This window comes from Drosophila biarmipes, chromosome 2R (assembly GCF_025231255.1).
Source record: "Drosophila biarmipes strain raj3 chromosome 2R, RU_DBia_V1.1, whole genome shotgun sequence".
In the NCBI taxonomy this organism is placed as follows: Eukaryota; Metazoa; Arthropoda; class Insecta; order Diptera; family Drosophilidae; genus Drosophila; species Drosophila biarmipes.
In genome coordinates, this window is record NC_066615.1 from 4,199,740 (window position 1) to 4,222,676 (window position 22,937).

General features: G+C 42.4%; 2 protein-coding genes and 1 long non-coding RNA gene across 11 annotated transcripts; 1 reads left to right on the forward strand and 2 right to left on the reverse strand.

Moving 5' to 3' along the window:
* Positions 1 to 5,365: 5,365 nt before the first annotated feature.
* Positions 5,366 to 22,925, forward strand: LOC108029532 (paired amphipathic helix protein Sin3a). 8 transcript variants are annotated; one of them, XM_044092251.2, is made up of 13 exons: positions 5,366 to 5,529; positions 5,815 to 5,936; positions 12,281 to 13,089; positions 13,157 to 14,430; positions 14,497 to 16,028; positions 16,303 to 16,615; positions 16,674 to 17,049; positions 17,648 to 18,162; positions 18,225 to 18,554; positions 18,627 to 18,833; positions 18,893 to 19,117; positions 21,153 to 21,557; positions 21,676 to 22,925. In XM_044092251.2, the coding sequence occupies exons 3-13, from the start codon at positions 12,642 to 12,644 to the stop codon at positions 22,195 to 22,197; spliced, it is 6,147 nt and encodes a 2,048-aa protein (XP_043948186.1). In that variant the 5' UTR covers positions 5,366 to 5,529; positions 5,815 to 5,936; positions 12,281 to 12,641; the 3' UTR covers positions 22,198 to 22,925. The 8 variants fall into 8 exon arrangements, with proteins under 8 accessions (XP_043948186.1, XP_016957325.1, XP_016957324.1 ...); XM_017101836.3 differs by lacking the exon at positions 5,815 to 5,936; XM_017101835.3 differs by lacking the exon at positions 5,366 to 5,529 and having other exon boundaries at positions 5,551 to 5,936.
* On the reverse strand, positions 7,318 to 9,110 carry LOC108029533 (uncharacterized). Its single transcript, XM_017101842.3, has 3 exons — positions 8,150 to 9,110; positions 7,910 to 8,114; positions 7,318 to 7,819 (listed from the first exon to the last, which is right to left on the reverse strand). The coding sequence occupies exons 1-3, from the start codon at positions 8,198 to 8,200 to the stop codon at positions 7,815 to 7,817; spliced, it is 261 nt and encodes an 86-aa protein (XP_016957331.1). The 5' UTR covers positions 8,201 to 9,110; the 3' UTR covers positions 7,318 to 7,814.
* LOC127011055 (uncharacterized) lies at positions 11,429 to 12,239 on the reverse strand. 2 transcript variants are annotated; one of them, XR_007764088.1, is made up of 3 exons: positions 11,933 to 12,239; positions 11,796 to 11,865; positions 11,429 to 11,737 (listed from the first exon to the last, which is right to left on the reverse strand). It is a non-coding gene; the product is annotated as an uncharacterized LOC127011055 (long non-coding RNA). The 2 variants fall into 2 exon arrangements; XR_007764089.1 differs by having other exon boundaries at positions 11,430 to 11,737; positions 11,958 to 12,207.
* Positions 22,926 to 22,937: the final 12 nt, after the last annotated feature.

The window sequence follows — 22,937 nt, forward strand, 5'->3', positions numbered from 1 at the left end:
ACAGCTTTATTTAAAGAATTGTAGAAAAAACCCGGAAAAAACGTTACAACTCGCTGCAGCAAAAATGGGTCCTTACACGATTCAGTATGCCAGTGTTTTTAATCAGTATTTTTTAGGATTTTAGGTGATTTTGTTCTTGGCGTTTTGTGATTTTTTTTAAACGAAGTGATTGCACTGCAAGAGTGTCTCGCATAGGAGAATTGTGCCAATTAAAATTGCATAACGCCTGAGTGAATTGCACATGCTAGCGTTCAAATTAGATTTAGTTTTGCGTTATTTTTCACTGCAACTGAATTTGCACGTCCTCTCCTTTTGGATACAATTTGCTTATGCCAATTAGCTATTCACTTCGCTTAAAATCCCATTTCTTTCTTTTCTGTCTATCAATCCTTTCTGAAAGAGGTCAGTAACATTTAGAGGCAATTTTTTCCTGAACGCTTTCAGATCTAGAGGAAAGATTTTTTTATACACGAAATTATTGTTAGTTTCTGAGAGAGATCTCTGTTAGGAAAAATTTTGCATCAAGATACTTTTGCAAGCGTCTTCTCGCATTAACATCATAATAAATATAGATATTAACAATGAAGCTACACAAAGCAAAAGGTGCAAAAATTAATTGGATATCCATATTGTTTGTGTTTATTTTAAGCATTAATTTAAAGTTTTGTTTTCTCAAACTACGCCTAATAGCATAGTCAGTCAAAACACACCGTGAATTTGAAACAGAACTCGGCAATAAGTGGTAGTAACGAAAATACTTCCGAAGTAATTCCCAGCTTTTTTAACTAATTTGATAACTTTTCTAAGTATATCTTTTTTTACTTAAACCCTATCTACATTGCATTATAATGATATAAAAATATGAAGAAAGTTGGCAAACTAAATTGGCGAGTCGTCGCCATGACGCTTAGATCCCCATTGAGAGAATATCCTTAAGAACTCGATATCCAACATCACGACTAATTAGGTTATCGCGCTGATGGCGCTCCAATTACGTAAGCAAGTTGAAATATTGTTTCCAATTCCAGCTTCCTATATTTGCAGAACAATTTGTCAGTTCTACAACCTCTTCTTTCTACGTTCCTAAGTTTAAACCCAACTAAGAAATTAAGTATCTAATAGCATCAGCCATTTTATAAGGCCTATTGTTCTCTGCCATGTTCATATTCCATTCTCTGTAATCTCAGCCTCATTTAAAGTAGATCTTTGCTTAAGTAAAACATGCAGACACGGTGATATTAGCAAAACAACAAATGTTGCATGTGAGAATTGATAATACATCAAATGCTTCAGGATTTATCGATAACTTAGAATCGATTTACAAATGGTTGATGCACAAAACTTAAGCACAAATCCAGGGAATCCTATGGAATGTTTCGCTTTCTCGCCGTTTCTTCCTACTTAGCCATCTTTTTGCCGTAAAATAATGTAACGATACATTACATCGGCCTTTAACAAAAGGAGAAACATCGATGCCAGCATCGATGACATCTTTGTTTTCGAAACATCGGCAACATCGATGTTAACCGGGGCAACATCGATGTTTTTCCATTTCTAAGGCGCAGAGGAATTTTGAAGAATTTTAAGTACATACATCATTTAATTTCATTATTAATTAATAACATAAAATTGTTATTTTAGTTATTTTTGTTGGTGGTTTTGGTGTGAGTTTGATGGTACTTAAACATGGACAGAGTTTTCAAAAGTAAGTATTAAATATTCGAATATATATAACGTAATTTTTTATGTTTATAAGTATACGTAAAGAATACTTCAGCACTCCCGCACCTCTGTGTCAGTCTGAAAAAGTTTTCAGTAAGGCTGGACAATTTATAAGTAAGCGTCGCACGCGGCTATCATCGACCGTTGTCGATAAGCTCTTCTTTTTAAAGAAAACCAACATACAAATATACATATATAGCAGAGTTAGGGATAGGAAAGTAAGAATAGTAAGGTAACGAAATTAAAATAAGGATTGTAATTCAAGGACAATAAGGGAGGGATAGTACAATATCCTTAAGAAGAATAATTTTCTTTGGATCTTGTATATTATTAAATAATAACTAAATTATTTTTTTACAAAATAGTCATAGTACAATATACTACGGAATCGGACCTTCTAAATAAATAACAATTTTATTTGATTTTTTTCGTCTTTATTTAAAAAGCGAATAAAAAAAAAAATTGAATTTCAGAAAAAAAACCACTTAGTTTTTTATACTAAACATCTATGTTTCATTTTTTTTATTTATATTTTTTATTCTATTCAAACACATTGAAAACATCGATGTCTATTAACATCGATTTTTCTCCACCTCTACCCATTTGTGTGTGCGAAAACACCGTTTCATGTTTTCGATAACACGCGAAAGTTGACTATAAATGAATCCTCAATGTGTGAAATGGTGACAATTAAACTCTGGTAACTCAACATAATTATCGAAGTTCCCCGATCGATAAAAATACATAATTAAAAAAGAAGTTTTTTTTAATCAGAGGCAATGAAAATTAATTTACGTGCTTTATTTTAACGGTTGGAAGAATGTAATACTGGTTTGCACACACTCTTTCTTTAATAGCAAGTTATTACATGCGAATGGAAGAAAATAATCGGTTTAATAATCTGTAAAACCTTTTCCCATCGGTCCTTTATGTCAGTCAACTGCGATTGTATAATAAACATGGTTTATATTAGAATATACAAACGTAATTACTGCGGAATACCAATACGAATGTGCCCCTATTAGGTGTCTATTGACTGTCTGAAACGAAAATCAGAAAACCATTCTGCCGCAGGATAGAAAATAAAGACGTGGAGTGACAGCGCATCGGGTTTGATGCACGGGCTTTATGGATAGTGGTGCGATTCCCGCTCGTGACAAAAATTTATTTTTCTTTGTTTTTTAATTTGACATTTAAACTGTGTGTTTACGATTCCCCCGCCAGTTCTTTTCGTGCGATTTACAATCAAGTTTTCTCTTATCTCAAGCGAACACACGAACTCCACCAAACAGCAAGCAAAATAGTGACCAATTAAGGATCAAATTGATTCTAAAAATTCGATCCTAGGTGTAGTGTCACTTTTACACCAATTAATGAATTGACATTCGAAGTATTTTTTGGGTAGTCAAAAATGAGAAGAACTTACACAGAATAAAGAGACAGCTTGGTGAACTTATAGTGTGTTTAGACCTGTCTATAGCCCACATTGTCAAGAACCTTGTAAAATTGTAAATCGGATCACCGATCAACATGCCAAAACAAGTTCCAATTCCAATTACGCTTGAGAAAAAAATATGAATATAGGGAAGTAAATGATGTAGTTAATATACTCATAATGTAAACATACTTTTATAGAAATTTCTTAACCCTTTAAGTACCTTTTGAAAACGACAAATTTTTGTAAAAGTCCACTTTTTAAACTTTTTTCCTTGTTTTGAAAACTTAAATATTTTTTTTGTAAAAAGTTTCTCCAACCAAACAATGTTTCCAAAAATTATTTTGTTCATATTTTTTTATGATTTTTTAAAAATGTTTAGAAACATGCATTTGAGCCATGTTTTTCTTTTTTTTTTTGCAATAGTATTAATGCATATATTGTTCAAAATTGTATGTGCAATGCATTCGACTATTTTGCCGTATTGTACTATTTCGAATATATTGTTTTGTGAATTTAACTACAAGTACTCGATGAACTGCACCACGACGTCGATCGACGATGGCAGCAAAATCGACTTGTCCAGCACTATACAAGATCATACACACACATTACTATTTCACAATGATGCAAATTAAGTTTCTATTCACTTGCATTGCTGTCCTGATGCTGCTCCTGGGAGGCAAAGAGGCCGATGCAGTCGACTGTCTTTCTGGAAGATATGGAAGATATAAAAATAATCTTTTATTTCAATGGCAATCAAAATATTATCAAAGTTATTAATAAAAGTTTAGTGTACAATCGGTTTTGCATGGTATTAACAAAAGGACAAACCGGGGGATATTGCGGATTCAGCCTAAAATGTTGGTGTGAAGAATGCCAAATTGGATATTGTTGTTTTAGGTCATTTGTATAATGCATCTCACCTCCTTTTTGTTTAAGTATACTTCTATTTTGGTAACCTTTGTGTCTTTTTATACCCGACACGCTTAACGTGGTATCAGTGGGTAAATCTCATTTTGGGAGTATCCCAGGGTCTTTTTGTATTTAACTGAATGAATGTTTACAGATTATACACAATAAAATATTAATGACAATGTGGACAAGGTTCGATCAGCAGTTGCAGCTGCTATTGGCATTATACCTTTAATTTTAAAGTACTTATCAGTACCTTTTTTTTATTAAACAGTTTGCATCTGTCTTAGCGTTTATAGGAATATGCATAAAAATTATTTTTAGTTCCCCACAGCAGCTTACAAAATAATATTTAAGCTTTCTTAAGAAGGTTTATGGTACTACCCGCTGCAGCTGGAACCCTAGATCTTTACCAATCTAAATTATGTACAATTATAATGTCATTCTTTTATTTCCCCTAATTTATGGAAAGGACACATTGAGTATATTGCGAGATGCAACTTTGAAAATGTATAACTTTATAAGCAATTAAGTGACCGTAGGACGTCTGTTAATATCCTAAAAACTGGAAAAACTTCACATTTTCGCTATATGCCGAGTTGTAGATCGCTACTGTTAATCCCAGAGTATAAATATAAAGTTATATAAATAAAAATATTAGAAAGAGTATATAATTTAAATATTCAAACTTATTTCTTTTTGAAATGTCACACTTCCACAACATATTGGAAGTATTAAATTGTAAAGAAAATTATTTGTATAATAATTAAAAATGAAATATTATATACCGAACTGCTAATTTTAATATCCTGGATTAAACAATTGAACAAACAGCTTTCATCAAAACCTTTAATTGTATAATACTAAAACTACCAAACCTACTAATTCAGACTACCTAGGGTCGTTTTTGTCCTCGTTTTCCTAACTTCATTTGGCAAGTGTTTTTTTCCGTCTAGCTGTTATAAAAACACCGCCAAAAAACTGTATGGCAACACCAAATAAGGAAATTATTTCAAAAAGCGAATAATATATTATGTATTTATTATAAATCAACAAAAACCGTAAACATAAACGGAAAGGTACAATATTATTTATTTTCTTGTAGTTTCCCTCGTATTTTCAAAATTAGAGTAGGTTTGCATCCCAACCAACTGATTTTCTAGACTGGTACGGAGTTGCCAGCTCGATTTCTAAGACGCAGAAACTAGAAAAAAAATCGATAGGAAATCGATAGTTTTTGGTATATTCGAAACACATATGGTATATATCCGGATGGTATAATTGATCGATAATTCCGCGGTTCCACCCCTACCGAGTTGAAGTGGTTGTAACTTGGTCATTTTCCACGGCTGTGCGACTAATTGAATTTAATCAACAAAGTCGGAGTTAATAAGTGCAAGGAGCCAGACGCAGCGCGCACCAATTCTAAATATCCAGTACATCTCGTGGAACAAAATGTAAATCTTCGGAATTTCCAGGCGTGGGGTTAACCATAACGCATACATGTACAAGTGTGTGCGTGTAGAGTTCCATTTTAACTAAAGCACGAGTGAATTTACGTGCATAAAATTTAAAAGAGAAGTAAAGAGTCTTGGGAACTGCAATAAAAGCAGCGTTAAATCGATTTCGTGTGCATGTGTGTGTGTGTGTGTTGAGTGTTCGCATGTGTTTGCTGCAAATGTAAGAAGAAGCAACTCACGCGCTACTCTCTTCCTCTCTCCCCGGCGCTCCCTCCCCTTTAGCTCCATAAGCAGCTGAAAGTTGTAGCCGCAAGAAAATTAAAAATTACCAGTAATCTGCTAGTTTGCAGTAGTGAGAAATAAACAAAGAGGCAAAAACTAACAAACTTCAGTTATTAAACCAGGTATGTAAAAGTGCGCGCCCTTGTATGCGTGTGTATATGTGAGTGAGTGGGTGCCCGAATACGGATCGTACTTAACCTCAATTTTCCCCAACTGATTACGCTAGGCGGCAACTAAAACTTCCAGTGGCATTATCGTATTCAAATACTGCAAACTGCATGCTATTTCATAGTCAAACCCTCTCCTTTGAGCATAGAAATTGCTGTTTTATCAATGAGCTGCAGCTTCTAATAAAATATACTTTCCGAATATGAATTTTTGGGGAAATCGTTCTTATCGCCTCGCTGCATATGTACATAAAAACAAAGTTCCGCCATCTGTTAGCACGTGTTTGTGTGTTTGTGGCTGAACATTTTTAATTGTCTTTCGTTTGATAAAAAAATGCGAGGAACCTAGGAGAGTAAATAAAAATAAGAAAGGTATCGAGAACAGCAACAACAATGACGCAGGCACGCACACAACGAAGACAATCAAAACACCAAGATGTGTGGCTGTGTGTGTGAAAGAGCAGAGCGCGTTTACCGCGCTCACCTTTTGTTATTGTTGCGTTCATTCGCTTCAGAGCTGCCAACTCTTAAAATGTATCAATTAAAATGTATAATTTTAAAAATGGGTATTATATTAACGGTTAGTTATAAGTATACTCTTAAAGCTCTAAAAAAGATGTGGCCATATATAAATAATATTAATATATTAAAACGAACAAGTTGATTTTAACTTTCAATTACAAACAAAGCGCGTTTTAAAAAGTTGAAAAAAAGAGTTGGCAGCTCCGTCTACCCTCTTGTGCTCGCGAGTGTGTGTGTGGTTGGGCACAAGGTGAGCGAGATGGCAGTTTGAGCCTTCAATTTGCGGGTTTACGTTGACTCTAATTAAATAATTCGTTGAAATCGGCTCGCTGCTTTCTGTGAGGTCCGATTGTGATACACACACCTGCATATGGGCAGCGTTTTCCTCGTTTTCATCAAATTTTCTTCGAGAAGCGCCTCAAGTTTCGACTGGATTTTGAGTCTGGTTTTGGCTTTGGCCGTTTGAAAACTTGAAAAACAAGTTACTTCTGAACTCAAACTCTCCCCAGTTTTGGCAGTCTCCGTTTCTACACTCTTCTCCTGATTTCTCTCCCAAGAAACAAACACTTGCCGCGTCGCCATCCGATTGTTTGCAATTCGCAATTGTCTTTTTGCCAGAGGCCAACGAACATGTCTTGAACTTGATGGTCGGAAGAGGTTGAGCATTTTTGAACAGTTCCTGCTTCAACTGGAGCACGTCTTGGTTAAAATGCTAACAATACTTCGGTTAAAAGCCTAGATGATTGTGAGAATCTAGGCCTAAGTTCATAAATTAGATTGGATTTCTGCCATCGGTAACCTTAAGATTCCCTAGTTCATCTGATCAATCCGACGATTCCTTTTTATTTAATCTCAACAATTCAATCGTTTGCCTTTGTATCAAATTTGGTCAATTCGTAAATTTACAAAAAAAAATTATTTTCTATGTTCAAATATAACACATTTTTGTTTCCAATTCGACCAACTATTTTTCGGATATAGATAAAGCAAAATTGCTATATTTGTTCGGAACTTGTAATTTCTTTAATAAATAACCAAAACCAAATGTAAAGAAAAGTTTTCAATTAATACGGTTAGAAATTTTTCTCTCTCAGCAAATTCAATTCAAACCACAATTCTGTTTTAAATGTAGCAGACTCTCTTTGGATAGGCACACATTACATTACAAAAGGGGAATTTAAGGGCATGTGACACATGAATACCCAACTAGTTGGCATGTGTGGCCGTGGCCGTCTTGATATAACTGCAGGCACTTTTTATTCGATCAACGTCACATATGGTATACATTTCCATCTGCAGAATTCCAAGCCATTAATCTGAAATTAGCACAGGGATAATTAGAACATGTGAAAGCACCTGGCGTAATTATCAAACATCAATAATAACCAATGGAAGGGCAAACAAACCTTCCTGAGGCGCCTGGAAGGCGAACAGCTTTGTTGCTCCCTTTACTCGGTCCGGGGATTTCGGTGCACCTCGGACATGCGCTGCACCCAGTTGGTAGTTGCAAATGAACTTTGAACTTTTGAGCTGGAAAGTGGAAGGTGGATTTGCATTTCCTACCGTCGTTGCAGGTGCCTCGATAAGAGAGAGGCTCTCTCCGCGGCCTTTCTCGCTTACTCTCTCGCATCCGCCGCCCCCGCTGCACCTTTCATTGCGCAATGAGCGAGGCGAATCGATAACTGCAAGGTTTCCATGTTTCAGCAGCTCAACTTTTTCGCGTATACAGATTTTTTCGCCCGTTTTATTGTTTTTCTTTTTTCGAAGGAGGTGGGCCACCGAAGTCGCTTCGATTCAAGATGGGAACATGTGTTTTTATGGTTCCGCCATTGTCATGGTGAGATGCACTTTGCTTTTTTTTCCTCTTCATATTTATTTTTTTACTTCCTCTCTCCACACGCACGCGGCTGTGTCTGTGTGAGTGTGTCGGCGAGCGAGGCAGTGGAGGAGTACATCAGTAAGTAAAGTGTAGCCGTGGCAGAGTTGTAGCTCGCTAGTGGTCCGTTTGGTTTCTGATTTTCGGTTTCGTCGATTTCGTTATGTACTGCAATAGTCGGCTAACGCGCTGCCGACGTCGCTTTCCGCTGTATACTCGTTGTTCCTGTATGGGTGCGCTGCTCTCCCGCTCGGCCGCTCTCTGTGGCAGGAAACAGGGTGTCTCACTCATATGGTCTGATTACCCCTTCAGCCACATGGCTGGGCAGGAACGAAACACCCTGTTTCTTCCCAGCAACTTGTTTCCTCTCTTTCTCCAACGTTGTTGTTGCCTTCTGCACTTACGTAAGCTTGCCGTCACTCGTTTCTTATCCAAATTCTAAGCGCCATTTTGCGATGCTTTGCATGAGGCGTTGCTTGGCGCAAGTAAAAATAACTGGCGAATGTTATTATTCACTAATAAACCATGGTTTGCAGAACATTTTTTATGCTCTGCGACTGCAATGTTTTCAATGCTCGCGACGAAGGTTCTTCAGTTGTTGCTCCGCTGAGTTGCCACCCTGTTTTAGCTGCGGCAGCAACGGAAAATGAATTCCAAAGCAACACTGCGCGCGCGCACTCTCCCGCTCTGCCTCTCTTCCCTTTTTGGAGAGCGCACAAGGTCTCTCTCCGTTCCCGCTCTCGGTCTGTCTCTCTCTGCTGACTCCGACTGACTGGCCGTCGTCATTTCGCTGTTTCGTTTTAATCGAAAATGTTTGCGGCGGCGTTAAGATGTACGAAAACGTTTTCTCGCCAAATTGTGTGAATAGAATAGCAGTAGAAATCTACCAAGAATAAAAGTATGCCTTAAATCGGCCAGTGTGATTCAACGCTAAAAAGTGATCGAAATAAACAAAAGAAAAACTCATCTCGGGACGCGTAGCCCCGCCAACTAAACAGAAGGTGAAAATTTAGATTTCGGTGTGCCAGTGAGTGCGGAAATGGTAGTTGCAAGTGCAAAATACTGCGTAAAACGTGAAAGTTTCCAATAACACCACAAGCCAACGGCAGTTTTGTAGTAAATATACATACGCGCCCAGTACATACATACATATATTTCGAATATACACAGCCGAATATCAACCGACGAAGCTAACTGCTTATTGCTTATTGCTGATGTAAGTGTAATATGGGCGGTGGGCGGTTGGGGGGCGTGGAAAGTGCAGAAGAACATTATCCTTCAAGTGCACTTGGTGTGCAGATTCGGATTCAAACAACATTCTTGTTCGTGCCACTGAAAACTTGTGAAAAATACAACATTTTTAGGTTAGGTCAATTTCAATTGGTTTATATACACACGCACACAAACCCATATACAATGGCATAGCGAATACATATAGAAGGCGGACAGACAAAAAGTCGTCGACGGCGACGTGGTTGTTGTTTGTGTTGCTACTGCTCCGCTGCTGCTGCTTCTCAGCTCACACACACTCGAACGAGGGTGGAGAGGAGAGCACACACATACACACGCTTTGAACCATTGCTTTTGGCTTGCTTATGAACTGACTGTATTTTTTCAGCGTAGTGTCGTTTTATTTTCGTTCGTTGATTCGTCGTTCTTTGCTCAGTTCGTGCGCTTATCTCGACTTTTGCTTTGATGCGCCATTCGCTTGTACTGGCGAGAGCCAGCCAGCCCAGTGTAGTGCGTCGGTGTGAGTGTTCATTTAAATGGCTCCCCAATGAGAGCATCATTTTGTGGCCCTCTTTTTGTTCACATCTTTCCTGCTCTCGTCTCACCTCCGCCTCCTTGCGCCCCATCCGTCGATTGTTGTTCTTGCATTGCCTGTTCTTCATTCGGTTTTTAATTTACACAAAACGTTTGCCGTGCTTCTTCTTGCTGAAATAGTATATATATGCACTATAGATTGTACATATTTCTCTATACATCCATATGTTTTATTTGCAAAATTTATTAATAGCGCAGCGCCAGAGTGCGACTGTGAGTGTGCCAAAGTGAGAAAGTAACTCAAAAAACTAAATATCAATTCGCGATGAATCTTCTTCGCATTGCAGTTGCTTACAAATCGAGTGCTGTGTCTAACAATTTTTGCATATTTTCCACTGCCTGCCTTTTGTGCTGCGTATTCTGTGCTCTGCTGTGTATACACATAACAAAACAGATAAGATAACATTATACGTGGGCACGTAATAGAGCGAACTGAACAAAAAAATGGAGGGAAAATTTGCCCACATGTCTCCCCAAAGCACTCGCACACACACGCACACAACGCCCCAATTTGGAGCCTCTCTCGCCAAACATTCGACACACACAGGCAAATGTGTTTGGTATGCACTAATGGCGGATCCAAAAAGTACAATAACAACAAATGCCTCTAAGAGAGCGCAAATAGCGAACTTGTTTTACCTTTTTTTTTTTTAAGGATAATTGGTGGTGGCAGAAGGAGAGAGCGTTGAAGCTTTTGTGCGGCTGTACAGCGCTCCAATATTTGTTTACAATCGCTATAAGGGGGCAGCTGTTGGTTTGATGGGGTGTTAAATTAGTTGGAGCAGGATGATCCTCTAGACGGTTTCCATTCACCTTATATTTGCTCTGCGTAGCTTTTGCACTCTCTATCGCTCTCTCTCTCGATTGCCCGCCAAATGCTCGCTGTGCTTGTGTGCGTTCGTGTCTGTGTGTTTGGCCCCAAACGGGTGAAATGCCTTTTTGAACAAAAATGAGCTACATACTGCGCCTCAACAACAAATGCGGCTCTCTCTCTCTCTGGTCCTCTCTTTGTGGCTGCACCACCACCACCGTTGTAGCACCACCACCTTTGCATTGTTGCGTTTGCTGCTGCTGCCTTTTCTTCTTCTTATTCTTGTAAGTTGTAGATACAGAATATGTACCAGCAGTGTTACCTCCCCCACCCTGCCCCCTTGGTTGTGTCGGTATATAAATATGTTCTCTGTATGTGTCTGAGTTCTATGCAAGCCGATGTCGTGCATGGGGCATTTGGCACCTTCCACATCCACAATAAATACACACACGCATTTGAAGGTGTATACAGAAAGCTCACTTAGGTTGTATTTACTGTACCGCTAAAGCAATAACAAAAAGCGCGCGCCCAATTCCGGTTGCACGTACACCCACTAAATTGAACTCCTCTCCTCCATTTGCCTGGAACTTCCACTCGACGATCTCCTTACCGTCTATATGTACCATTCTCGTGTTGTTGCTCCCAGTTCACCCATTCCAATCCTATTCGCTTCACCTTTCTCTCCTCCTCCGAATCCAATATCCAATACAAAGACATTTTACTCTAAGGTTTTGTGATACGGCTAAAGAAGAAGAATTCCTCAGTGTGCTTATTATTTTACCTTTTCGTTGGAATGTGCAATCGTTTTGAGAAGTCGTCTAGATATAGTCCTAATTGATCCATCAGCTGTGCTATATTAGAGAACCGTTTTGGAGAAATGTGGAGGAACAGTGTTCTGTTATATGGTGAAGTGTTTACCTAGTAGGTTTTTAGCAACCATTACCCGTTTTATTCAAATAAAACATTGTTTTCTCAATTTATTAATTATAATTTTGAACATTTTGAAAGCCATTCAAAGGCAAGTTACACACAGTGTTCTTTTTTTGTAATGAATGATCCATAAAACATCGATATCATTTGTGCTTGAGAGCAAAACCATGATAGCCGTATGTATTTTCAGTTAATACAAAAAAGTTAATCAGAACCCTGTTCTTCTTATTCCAAAAATGTACGGTTGATGTAATAGAACTGGATATTCTAATAAATCTGAATGAACTTATATCTAGTTATCAGACTTTAATGACCATTCCTTTTTCTTATTTACAGTGATATCCAAAAAGAAGTTAAAAAGTTACGTGGCACAGGCGAATCACCGGCGCAACGACACCAGCAGATAACCAGCAGTCAGACCCAATTTCTCTACCCTAGAACTCTAGCGCATTAGCCGCTTGCGGGGCGACCAAATGCATAGACAACATATGTCGCATCCACGAGTAGTCCAAGACCAAGAGTTGCGACCCCGACCGTTTGTTGCATACTACATACGCTCATAGAGGGCGGCCACTCACCCAGAGTAGCTAGTGAGTCCTTGCACTTGGGCAGGGATCCAGGGAGACAAAGAGTGCTCAGCCAGCAGGAGCAGCCGTACAGGATAAGAGGCTTCGCCAAGAACAGAGCAACGAAAAAGATGATGAAACGCACCCGTGTCGACGAGGTGCAGTTCGGCACACGACCCGGGCCACCGACTTCTGGTGGCGTAGGCGTTGGAGTCGTAGGCGTGGCTGGAGGAGGTCCAACATCTGGTGGCGGTGGCACCGCCACCGTGGGTGTTAACACTACGGGCGTGACCATTGGAACTGTTGTACCCGGTGCCCACAACCCAACCATAAGTGGCATTGGTTCCATTCACCATCGCATCCTTACCCCACAGCATGGAGGAGCCCAGACCATTGCCTATTTGCCGTCCACCACGCCAACGGCCACGAATTTAAAGACCACAAGCTCGATTGTGGACAGCACTACGGCTGGAGCAGGAGCCCAGGTGGCCGTGGGAAGTGTGGGCACCACAGCCGGCGGTGGAGGCGTGGTAGTGTCCACAGGTAGCACGGGAACACAAACATTACAGTATACCACATGTAAGTGATCAACTTAATCATATTATAAAATAGTTCCTAAACTGATTTTTCTATTTGTACCCTCCAGCTTACAGCGTGGCTTCAATTCAGGCGGGTGGAACTCTAAAAGCCAGCACAGCGGATGGCGCCAACACAGTACAGATTCATGTGACCGGAGGAGCAGGAGCGAGCAATCCTGCGAGCGCACAGACTGTGTCAAGCAGCTCACAAACGGGCACAATCCGTCAGCGTACAATCAGCGGCACCCAGACGGTAGCCACTGCGGTGGGCAATTTAGCCACGATGTCGCAACAGCAACCAGTTCAACAGCCACCCTTGGCCACCGCACAAACGCCTCCGTCGTCCGTGGTTGCCAATAGTATCCCAGTGGGTGGAACTACTCCACCGCAGGGACAGTCAGGTAATGCCACGCCACGCTTGAAAGTGGAGGATGCTTTGAGTTACCTGGACCAGGTGAAATACCAGTACGCGGACCAGCCTCAGATCTACAACAACTTCCTCGACATCATGAAGGAGTTCAAGTCACACTGCATCGACACACCCGGAGTGATTGAGCGCGTCTCTACACTCTTCAAGGGACACACCGAGCTGATCTACGGCTTCAACATGTTCCTGCCGCCGGGGTACAAGATAGAGATTCACTCGGATGCCCTTGGCTGCTCGGTGCCAGTGGTTTCGATGCCCTCACCAACGGGAGCGCCAACGAGCACTGGGACGGTGCACATGCTCACCGGAAACAGTCCGATGTCAGCTGCCGGACATATAACCATCAAGACGACCAATGCGGCAACTTTAACATCGGGGACAGGAGCTGGAGCAGTGGCTGCAGCGGCAGCAGTGGCTCAGATCCAAACGGCTGGAGCTGTCAATCTAATGACCCATGGTGGAGCATCGCTTACCCAGACCACTATCCATGCTCTGCAGCAGCAAGCAACGCCTCCCCAATCACAATCTCCAGGTGGTCATGTGCACGTCAGTGTCACTAACTCTCCGGCGCCAATTTCCGTAGTGCCTGGCCAACAACCAGCAAGCATTTCTGTGTCGGCGCACAACGTGCCGCAGAATTACTCGAGGGATCGAGAAAGGGCCACCATAACACCCACGGGTCAAGTGGCTGGTGCAGCGGCCAACGCAAATGCCGCCGCTAGTATTGTGGTTGGTGGACCTCCAACGCCGAATTCCCTGAGTGAGCTAAGTCCGCACGGAGGTGGCGCGGGAGCGGCTCAGCACAACCTGCATCACATTCAGCAGGCGCATCAATCGATTCTGCTTGGCGAGACTGGACAGCAGAATCAGCCGGTGGAGTTCAATCACGCCATAACCTATGTAAATAAGATCAAGGTAAATTCTGCTCAGCATCTTAAAACTATGTAGCTTACTTATGTTGTTTTAATCTCTCTTGAACAGAACCGTTTCCAAAACCAGCCGGCCAAGTACAAGAAATTCCTGGAAATTCTGCATGCCTATCAAAAAGAGCAGAAGGTGATGAAGGAGGGCAGTTTAAACCAGGGTAAAATGCTCACTGAACAGGAGGTGTACACGCAAGTGGCCAAGCTCTTTGGCCAGGATGAGGATTTGCTGAGAGAGTTCGGCCAATTTCTTCCGGATGCCACCAACCATCAGTCTGGACAGTACATGCCCAAGTCAGCGTCTGTGCATAACGATCATGGCAAGCGTCCAACAGCTACTTTAAGCGGTGGAGCGCACATCACCATGTCATCTGCATCGCCAGCGCCGAGTGGTTCCCCTCTGCACTTGGGAGCTACGGCTCTTCCGCAGATCGACAACAGTGCCCATGCAGCAGCGATTGGAAATCTGTCGGCGGTAAACACCAGTGTCAGCATTAAGACGTACAACAATAATCAGCAACAGCAGAATCATGTGATCGGTTCCGGCCTAAATGCAACGCGAAACGATGTCCTCTTCGAGAAGGACTATCACGCGGGACTGCAGCAGCAAGCGCATCAGCGAGGAGCTGGAGTTGGAGGCCACCATCATCTGGCCGGAACTCCAGCGAGCACCAATATCGGGCGGCCTGGTGTGGGAGCCAGTGTAATGGTGTCCTACGAAAAGGAGCACCGGAATAATCACCATGTCCAGAAGTACGTGGGTCATGCGCCAAATCCAAATCTTTCGCATGGCCACAATGCGAAGAAATCACCCAGTTATGGCATCACATCGGTAATTGGTTCCATGCCGCACATGTCTGACAACTCCCTGGATCGCAGTTCGCCTGGCATAAGTTATGCAACACCGCCTCTGCCCTCTGGTCACCATGGACAACATAATTCCGGTTCGGCTTCAAGGCGGCCGGGTGATGATAGTTTAGTTGGCCACTACGCTAGTGGAGCACCGCCTGCTAAGCGACCGAAGCCTTATTGTCGGGATGTAAGTTTCTCGGAAGCATCGAGCAAGTGCACCATCTCGGATGCCGCCTTCTTTGACAAAGTGCGCAAGGCGCTGAGAAATCCAGAGGTGTACGACAATTTTCTCCGATGCCTGACATTATTTAACCAGGAAATTGTCTCCAAAACGGAACTACTTGGACTGGTTTCCCCGTTCTTAATGAAGTTTCCCGACCTGCTTCGATGGTTTACCGACTTTTTGGGACCGCCAACGGCTGGTGGAATGATTGATGGCATGCCCTTGGCTGCTACGCAACGTCAGGGAGGCGGAAGTAGTAATAGTTCCCACGATCGAGGGAGTAGTCTCCAGAGTGCCGCCGAATACGTTCAGGATGTGGATCTGTCTTCGTGTAAGCGACTAGGTGCGTCCTATTGTGCGTTGCCTCAGTCCACAGTGCCCAAGAAATGCAGTGGACGGACTGCTCTCTGTCGGGAGGTACTCAACGACAAGTGGGTCTCCTTCCCGACGTGGGCCAGCGAAGACTCCACCTTCGTGACATCGCGAAAAACTCAGTTTGAGGAGACAATTTACAGGTAAGAGCAACTCTTTTAAATACTATAATCCCCATCCCTACACTAAAAAGTCCCGAGTCTAATCGAGACTACTCCATTGGTACTTTAGTTCTTTCTGTTTACTTTTGAGAGTCTATAGCTGCGGTTGAAATAGCAGTCGAAAATTTGTAAGGGTTTAGCTTTAACCGCAACTATATTCCATTCTCATCTACATAACAGTCATTTTGTTTTGGATCTTCTGTTTCTTTGGTTTTCGTTTATTTCAATTAACCAATACGCACGCTCTAAACAAAAGGAATATTCACAGAACGGAGGACGAGCGCTTCGAGCTGGACCTAGTTATTGAGGTAAACAGCGCCACAATCCGGGTGCTGGAGAATGTGCAGAAGAAGATGTCACGCATGTCCACCGAGGAGCTGGCCAAGTTCCACCTTGACGATCATCTGGGTGGCACCTCGCAAACGATACACCAACGGGCCATCCATCGCATCTATGGCGACAAGTCGGGGGAGATAATCCAGGGAATGAAGAAGAATCCTTCGGTGGCGGTGCCCATTGTGCTGAAGCGGCTGAAAGTCAAGGAGGAGGAGTGGCGAGAAGCGCAAAAGGTAAGTGAACTTTAGTATTGCTTACATATATGTAAAATAAACATTTTCTTTTGTGCAGACCTTTAACAAGCAATGGCGGGAACAGAACGAGAAGTATTACCTCAAGTCTCTCGACCACCAAGCCATCAACTTCAAGCCCAACGACATGAAGGCCCTGCGTTCCAAGAGTCTTTTTAACGAAATCGAGACCCTGTACGATGAGCGTCACGACCAGGAGGACGACGTCATGGAGCCCTTCGGCCCGCATCTGGTGCTGCCGTACAAGGACAAAACCATTCTGGACGACGCCGCCAACCTGCTGATTCACCATGTGAAGCGACAAACTGGAATCCAGAAGCAGGAGAAGCAGAAGATTAAGCAGATCATCCGACAGTTTGTGCCTGACCTCTTCTTTGCGCCACGGCAGCCGCTGAGCGACGATGAACGAGATGACGGTAAGTTTTCACAGGTCAATTTTCCCCCTATACTCAACTAGTTTCGTTAAAAAAATGCATATGAATTTTATTTTGCGTTAACACTATACTTTAGTTTTAGAGCTATAACTAGTAACTTATAATCGAAAGATACGTGGATGGTCATGGCTTAGTCATCTCCATCATCCGTACACAAAATAATAGTAATTATATTCATATTTTATTAAAGATGTAAAGCTTTATAAAAGTGAAACGTTAATAAGTCATGTAAGAAACCCATTGACAACGATTTTGCTTACGACAAAAATAACTTAAATGTTATATGACTAATTTGCATGTCTAATTTATCAAATTTGTAAAGCTTGATTTCTTTAATTTTTGTTTTATCGTATTTTTTAACATAGTAAATGTTTTTCGTTTCTTTTTCTTTTATCTTCTTTTTTGCAATGAATAACTTAACCAAAATAAACCAATGCAACAATATTTTGTCACGTATAAACCTGTAATTAAACAATACGAAACCAAAACTGGACTCCAATGCACCAACAACCACTCACTGAACCCTGAACCACTTCGAATATCCGAACACATCCGTTGTGCACACCGTTTCTCTATATAGCCTTTCCATTTTTGGTAGATGACAATACAAAAATGGACGTGGACTCGCCACTGGGCCGAACAGAGTCGTCGGCCAGAAATTCTAAGAGTATGCCCAGCGAAGGTGCATCTCCGGCGCGTAGCAATGCCAGTAGCAGCAGCGGAACACCGGCGGGGATTAAGAAGGAGACTGAAGACGCAAATGCGCCGAGTGGATCCGCTGCAGCAGGCTCCACGGTATCGTCATCTTCAGCGACGAACGCGGATGATGCAACACCATCAACATCTTCAGCAGCAGCGGCAGCAGCAGCTGCATCATCCTCTTGTGCATCCAGATCAGATGGCAAGCCGAAGGATGATCACCTTTCGTCCCACAGGGATGAAATAGGCAGTAGCAGCACCCCTGGCGCTGTCTCAAGTCCCAGGCAAGGTCAAGACTCCACAGCAGCAGGCAGCGATGTGGAAATCAAGTTAGAGCATCCAGCGGACTTTGCCAATCCCAAGCTTTTGCCACCACACGCACACGGACAGCATGAAGTAGGTTAAATTGCTGTTTTTTCATATACTGATAATTTAATCATTGCATTTATTTCATTCAGGATGAATCCTATTCGCTTTTCTTCGCCAACAACAATTGGTACTTGTTCCTGCGACTACATGCGATCCTCTGCGACCGTCTGCACGATATGTACGAAAGGGCACGCCTGCTGGCCATTGAGGAGGAGCGCTGCCGGGTGAACAGAAGGGAGAGTACGGCTACTGCGCTGCGGTTGAAGCCCAAGCCGGAGATTCAAGTCGAGGACTACTACCCGACCTTTCTCGACATGCTCAAGAACGTCCTAGACGGGAACATGGACTCGAATACATTTGAGGATACTATGCGTGAAATGTTTGGCATTTACGCCTACATCTCTTTCACGCTGGACAAAGTAAGTTTCCTTTTCTAGGACAAAGACTGTTTGGAATGCATATATTAATCTTTGCCCATTTCCCTCCCTTAGGTTGTCTCGAATGCCGTTCGCCAGCTGCAATACTGTGTTACAGAGCGAGCCGCCCTGGATTGTGTTGAGCTGTTTGCCACGGAGCAGAGGCGGGGATGCACCGGCGGCTTCTGTCGAGATGCGCACAAGACCTTTGACCGGGAGATGTCGTATCAGCGGAAGGCGGAAAGTATTCTCAACGACGAAAATTGCTTCAAGGTGTACATTGTAAGTGATGATAGAAACATCTTATCTGAAAAATTACCCAAACAATATTCCTTTTGCAGTACAAAATTGATTGCCGAGTAACCATCGAGTTGCTCGACTCTGAGCCCGAGGAAGTGGACAAGCCGGCTGCCCTAAAGGCCCAGAAGTTTAGTAAATATGTGGAACGATTGGCGAATCCTGCGCTCGGCGGCGGCGGGAATGCTGGCTCGAGTTCAGCGCTAGGTAACGACAACATTGTAGAGGCGTCCGATATCAAAACGGAGGAGGAGGAAGATACTGCCGAGGTGAGTGTTCAGCAGCGATGGCAGCCATGAGATGCTCCGGAGCCGGAGCAGCTTTGTGTGGTGTGTGCTTGAAGAGTGGTTAACCATGTTGTTTTGTGTATTCCGTTGTTATTTCGTTATTTCGATTACGATTACATTTACGTTTTTGATCCCAGTTCCACTCATGAGTTGTGTTTTCGATACTTCCACTGTACATACAATACATACCTGTCACCTGATTTAGACGATGGACAAGACAGCCCACATCCTACCGTACTGCATACTACATTCTGTATATATACGTATCCTTTTCTGTCTGTTTACCTATCAATTTACGCCGCTGCACTTTCTATTATTTGTCTATCCTCGTTTCGCCAGCTGAAACCTTATTTCTATTATTGTATCTTTTCGTTTTGGTATCATTTATCAACATGCCGCCAACTTATTAATCGCCGCCATTTCGTATGCATACAAATGAATATGCTGCCTGCATACGAGCAAAGAAAATACATAAAAAGAACATGAAAATATTCACTAATTAATGCTTTTTTGCATTCTTTTCTCTCATTTTTTCCAATTTATTTTTTCGTACCAGGTCAATTCCAAGGCTTGAAATAACATAGTTTTGATAATTTCATTGAATAAGAAGAAGAAAAAGTCATATTGCAAAATGAAATAGTAATAAATGAATTTGTTTTTTGATTACCGAAACGAAAATAAGAGAAATTGAAACACCAAACCTTTTAACCCACCACCACTGCCACCACACCGCCACTACCACACTCAAAGTCCACCGCCACCCACTCACACACATTAAATGTAATGCATTGTTTGCCCAAAGACTCCAAACAAATCAAAACCTTGCAATAACCAACCAGGAAACAACCCAAAGTACACACCTCGATCAAATGTAGAGTTCCACCCACCCACAAACAGACAAACATGCATAAAGCCAGACATTCTGTAAACTAGTAGATCATGATAACAATAACAATAACGTAGGCACGAGCTTGTTGCATTTCCTTCTGATTTCGTTATGCCTTGAGTTACCTTTAGCGATAGACAGTCTTTTAGATCGAAGATGTTATGATGTGAGGATGATGATGATAAGGATCAAGATCAGGATCAGGATGGTAACGGTGTGGCTGGGGTGTGGTGTGTGTGAGAGGTGCTGCTGATGACGATCAGATTATCGTGCTACCCGTAGGCCTAAATTACACCGTACACAAATGTATATATAAATTTTCGTGTTTTAACTGTATATAACGTATTACTAATGGTAACCGGTCGATGTATGTATTATTATGTGTAAACGTTTAGTAGCTAATTTTGTAAAGGAAGCAGCCAAATGTCTTATATTCGGTAAACATTTTTATATCTAGGCATAAGAACACACACACTCCACACACTCAATATTGTAAATTAATAGCACACACAATCACAACTGTGGACGTTACTGGAGAGTGAAATTGAGAAATATATCTGGAGCAGCCCATTAAAAAGACAAATTCGAAGTTACTGTGACAGAGGGACGGGCATGATGGGGTCGGGGATATCTTTATATCTGGGGTTAGAGCAGCAATCGAACTCAGTATTTGCCACACAGACTTAAGTTTAAGCAAGGTAAGTCGCCATCGCATCGTAGAACTCTTCGTTTCACTTACTTCTAAGTCTAAGTTTGGTTTGTTCTTGTCAATGGTACTGGTTAAACGTGACTGTTTTCGTTCCGTTCTGTTCCAACCCCGTATTTTGTGGATTTTGGTTTGCGTGTGAGTCCCGTCGTCTTAGGCTTTGTGTTTTTTGGCCTGGTACCAGTCCTCCATCATCTTGGCTTCTCTGTACCTCGCTGTAACTCCCGTACTATACCTATTTAACTGTCCCTGTAATTCCACAAAACAACCCACACATCTCGGCATTCCCAGTTTTAAGTAATCTCGTAAATTCTGTGAGCATGTTGGACTGCCGCCGTGTTTCAATTGCTCTTGGCTGCATTGCCGCCGGCAATTGTCGCAACTATACACAATAAAAACTGATTTTTGCTTTGTTCTCATTCCAGTTGGCCCGCCGGGGAGGAGGAGCACGCAAGGCGCGCTTTTTGTTGCGCAACAAGCGCCGGTCGCAGCTGCACGAGGAGCAAGTGCGTCAGTTGTTTGAACAGAAACGGACCCGCAGCGAGCAGCAGGCGACTGCAGCAGCGCCAGCAACTGAATCCATCTCGGTCGACAACATCATATCAACCAGCAGCACCTCTGTCGTGGGCAGCAACAATAATAATAACAACAACAATAACAGCTGGGGCGGCAAACGTCTGCCGGAGAGACTGGGCGCCCCACAGGTGGGCCTGGCTGAGCAGTACGCCTTTAATGATCGCGACGAGATCAATGCCACCAACGGCCGATGCTTTGTGACCAGCAAGAATCTCAAGCTACTTAAGTACGATGCAGTGCGTCGTGCCAGGAAGGTGAGTGCACGTTCGGGTGCTGTTGCTTAACCAAATTAAAGGGAAAACTTAAAACACGGAATACTTTTAGATACAAAGTTAGCTTTACTGATTTCCCATTTCACTGTTTCTTCTACAGAGTCATTGCCGCGTCACTCAAGCGAAATACGCCCACTTCCAGACCTACGTTAACAAATGGTTACAGCAGCATGTCAGCGACCAGCTGCAGCAGAACTGCATCGACTGGCTGCTGGGCAAGACAGCGGACCAAATCAATGCCAGCGGCTGGGGATCCGCAAGCAAGACCAAGGCGATACAGCAGAAGGACACCTCGAAGACGCCGTATCGCATATACAATAGGTACAAGGTGGTTCAGACAGCAGTCAGCGGCTCAACGAGTGGCGCTGCTTCAAACCCGGACGGATCAGTCCAGGCGGTCAACTCAGCGCCACCAGGCACTGTTTCTGCTGTAAACAATGTGCTGGCCCCATCAGCAGTATCCTCGACCACCCACTCGATATGCAACAGTAGCATTTTGTCCGCGGACTCGACCACCAACGCCAATTCTCCACCACAACAGCAGCATTGCAATAGTGCAGCAGCAGCGGTGGCCACACCAAATGCAGAGGCACTGCACCAGGTGCGCCCCATGGAGAGCTAACCGAAAAGCACAGCAGCAACAGCAACAGCAGCAGCAGCGGTCGCTGCTAGACCAGCTCCATTCACATGACGATGAGGAGGGAAGGTTGTTGCAGGCCTTTCCTGCATTGGATGGAAAGTTTGTTTTTAAATGTGATACCAGTTCCTGGACGCGGTCATTGAGATTGCAGCTAGAACGTTCCAACTTCGACTGGTGCAAGTCCGGATTTGCAATGGGTATTGGATATTTGATCGAAGGAAAGCTCTGCTTCATTTTGTACAAAAAGTCATTTAGCTTAGGCGTTTGCTCGTAAATAGGAATTTTCTAGGCTTACGTTACATACCTTTTAGAATTAATTTTACCGTGGCAGCGTCTTGTTTTTGGATGCGCTTTTAGCATTAGGGCCTAAAGTCGATATAAAACCCCACACACCTTATCACAATCGCAAGCCCACATTATAAGTCACTTATATTTTTAACGTTAATTTGCACTGCAAACCAATCGAGACAGTTGTGCTAGCAATTAGAATACAGAACTCGTCTGTTTAGCGTTTTAAGATTTTACAGAACCACGCCCTTTACTTTTACATAAATGTAACGTATTTTTTATACAAATCTAACAAAACGCCCACACAAACCTTGTACAATTCCTTGTGAATACTATTCATTATATTTTACGCGTTTAAGGTCATTAAAGTAAGTTGTAAAAACGTAATGAGCAGATTAAAACAAAAGTTTATCAAAAGTGAATCTTTTTTTTAA

Bases quoted from the DNA above. Each gene is read 5' to 3' on its own strand.
- LOC108029533 (XM_017101842.3), bottom strand. From the start codon at position 8,200: ATGGAAACCTTGCAGTTATCGATTCGCCTCGCTCATTGCGCAATGAAA. The intron at 8,115-8,149 runs GCAGCGGGGGCG...AGAGTAAGCGAG, and splicing joins CTCATTGCGCAATGAAAGGT to AAAGGCCGCGGAGAGAGCCT.
- LOC108029532 (XM_044092251.2), top strand. From the start codon at position 12,642: ATGATGAAACGCACCCGTGTCGACGAGGTGCAGTTCGGCACACGACCC. The intron at 18,163-18,224 runs GTAGGTTAAATT...TATTTCATTCAG, and splicing joins ACGCACACGGACAGCATGAA to GATGAATCCTATTCGCTTTT. The intron at 19,118-21,152 runs GTGAGTGTTCAG...TTCTCATTCCAG, and splicing joins AGGAGGAAGATACTGCCGAG to TTGGCCCGCCGGGGAGGAGG.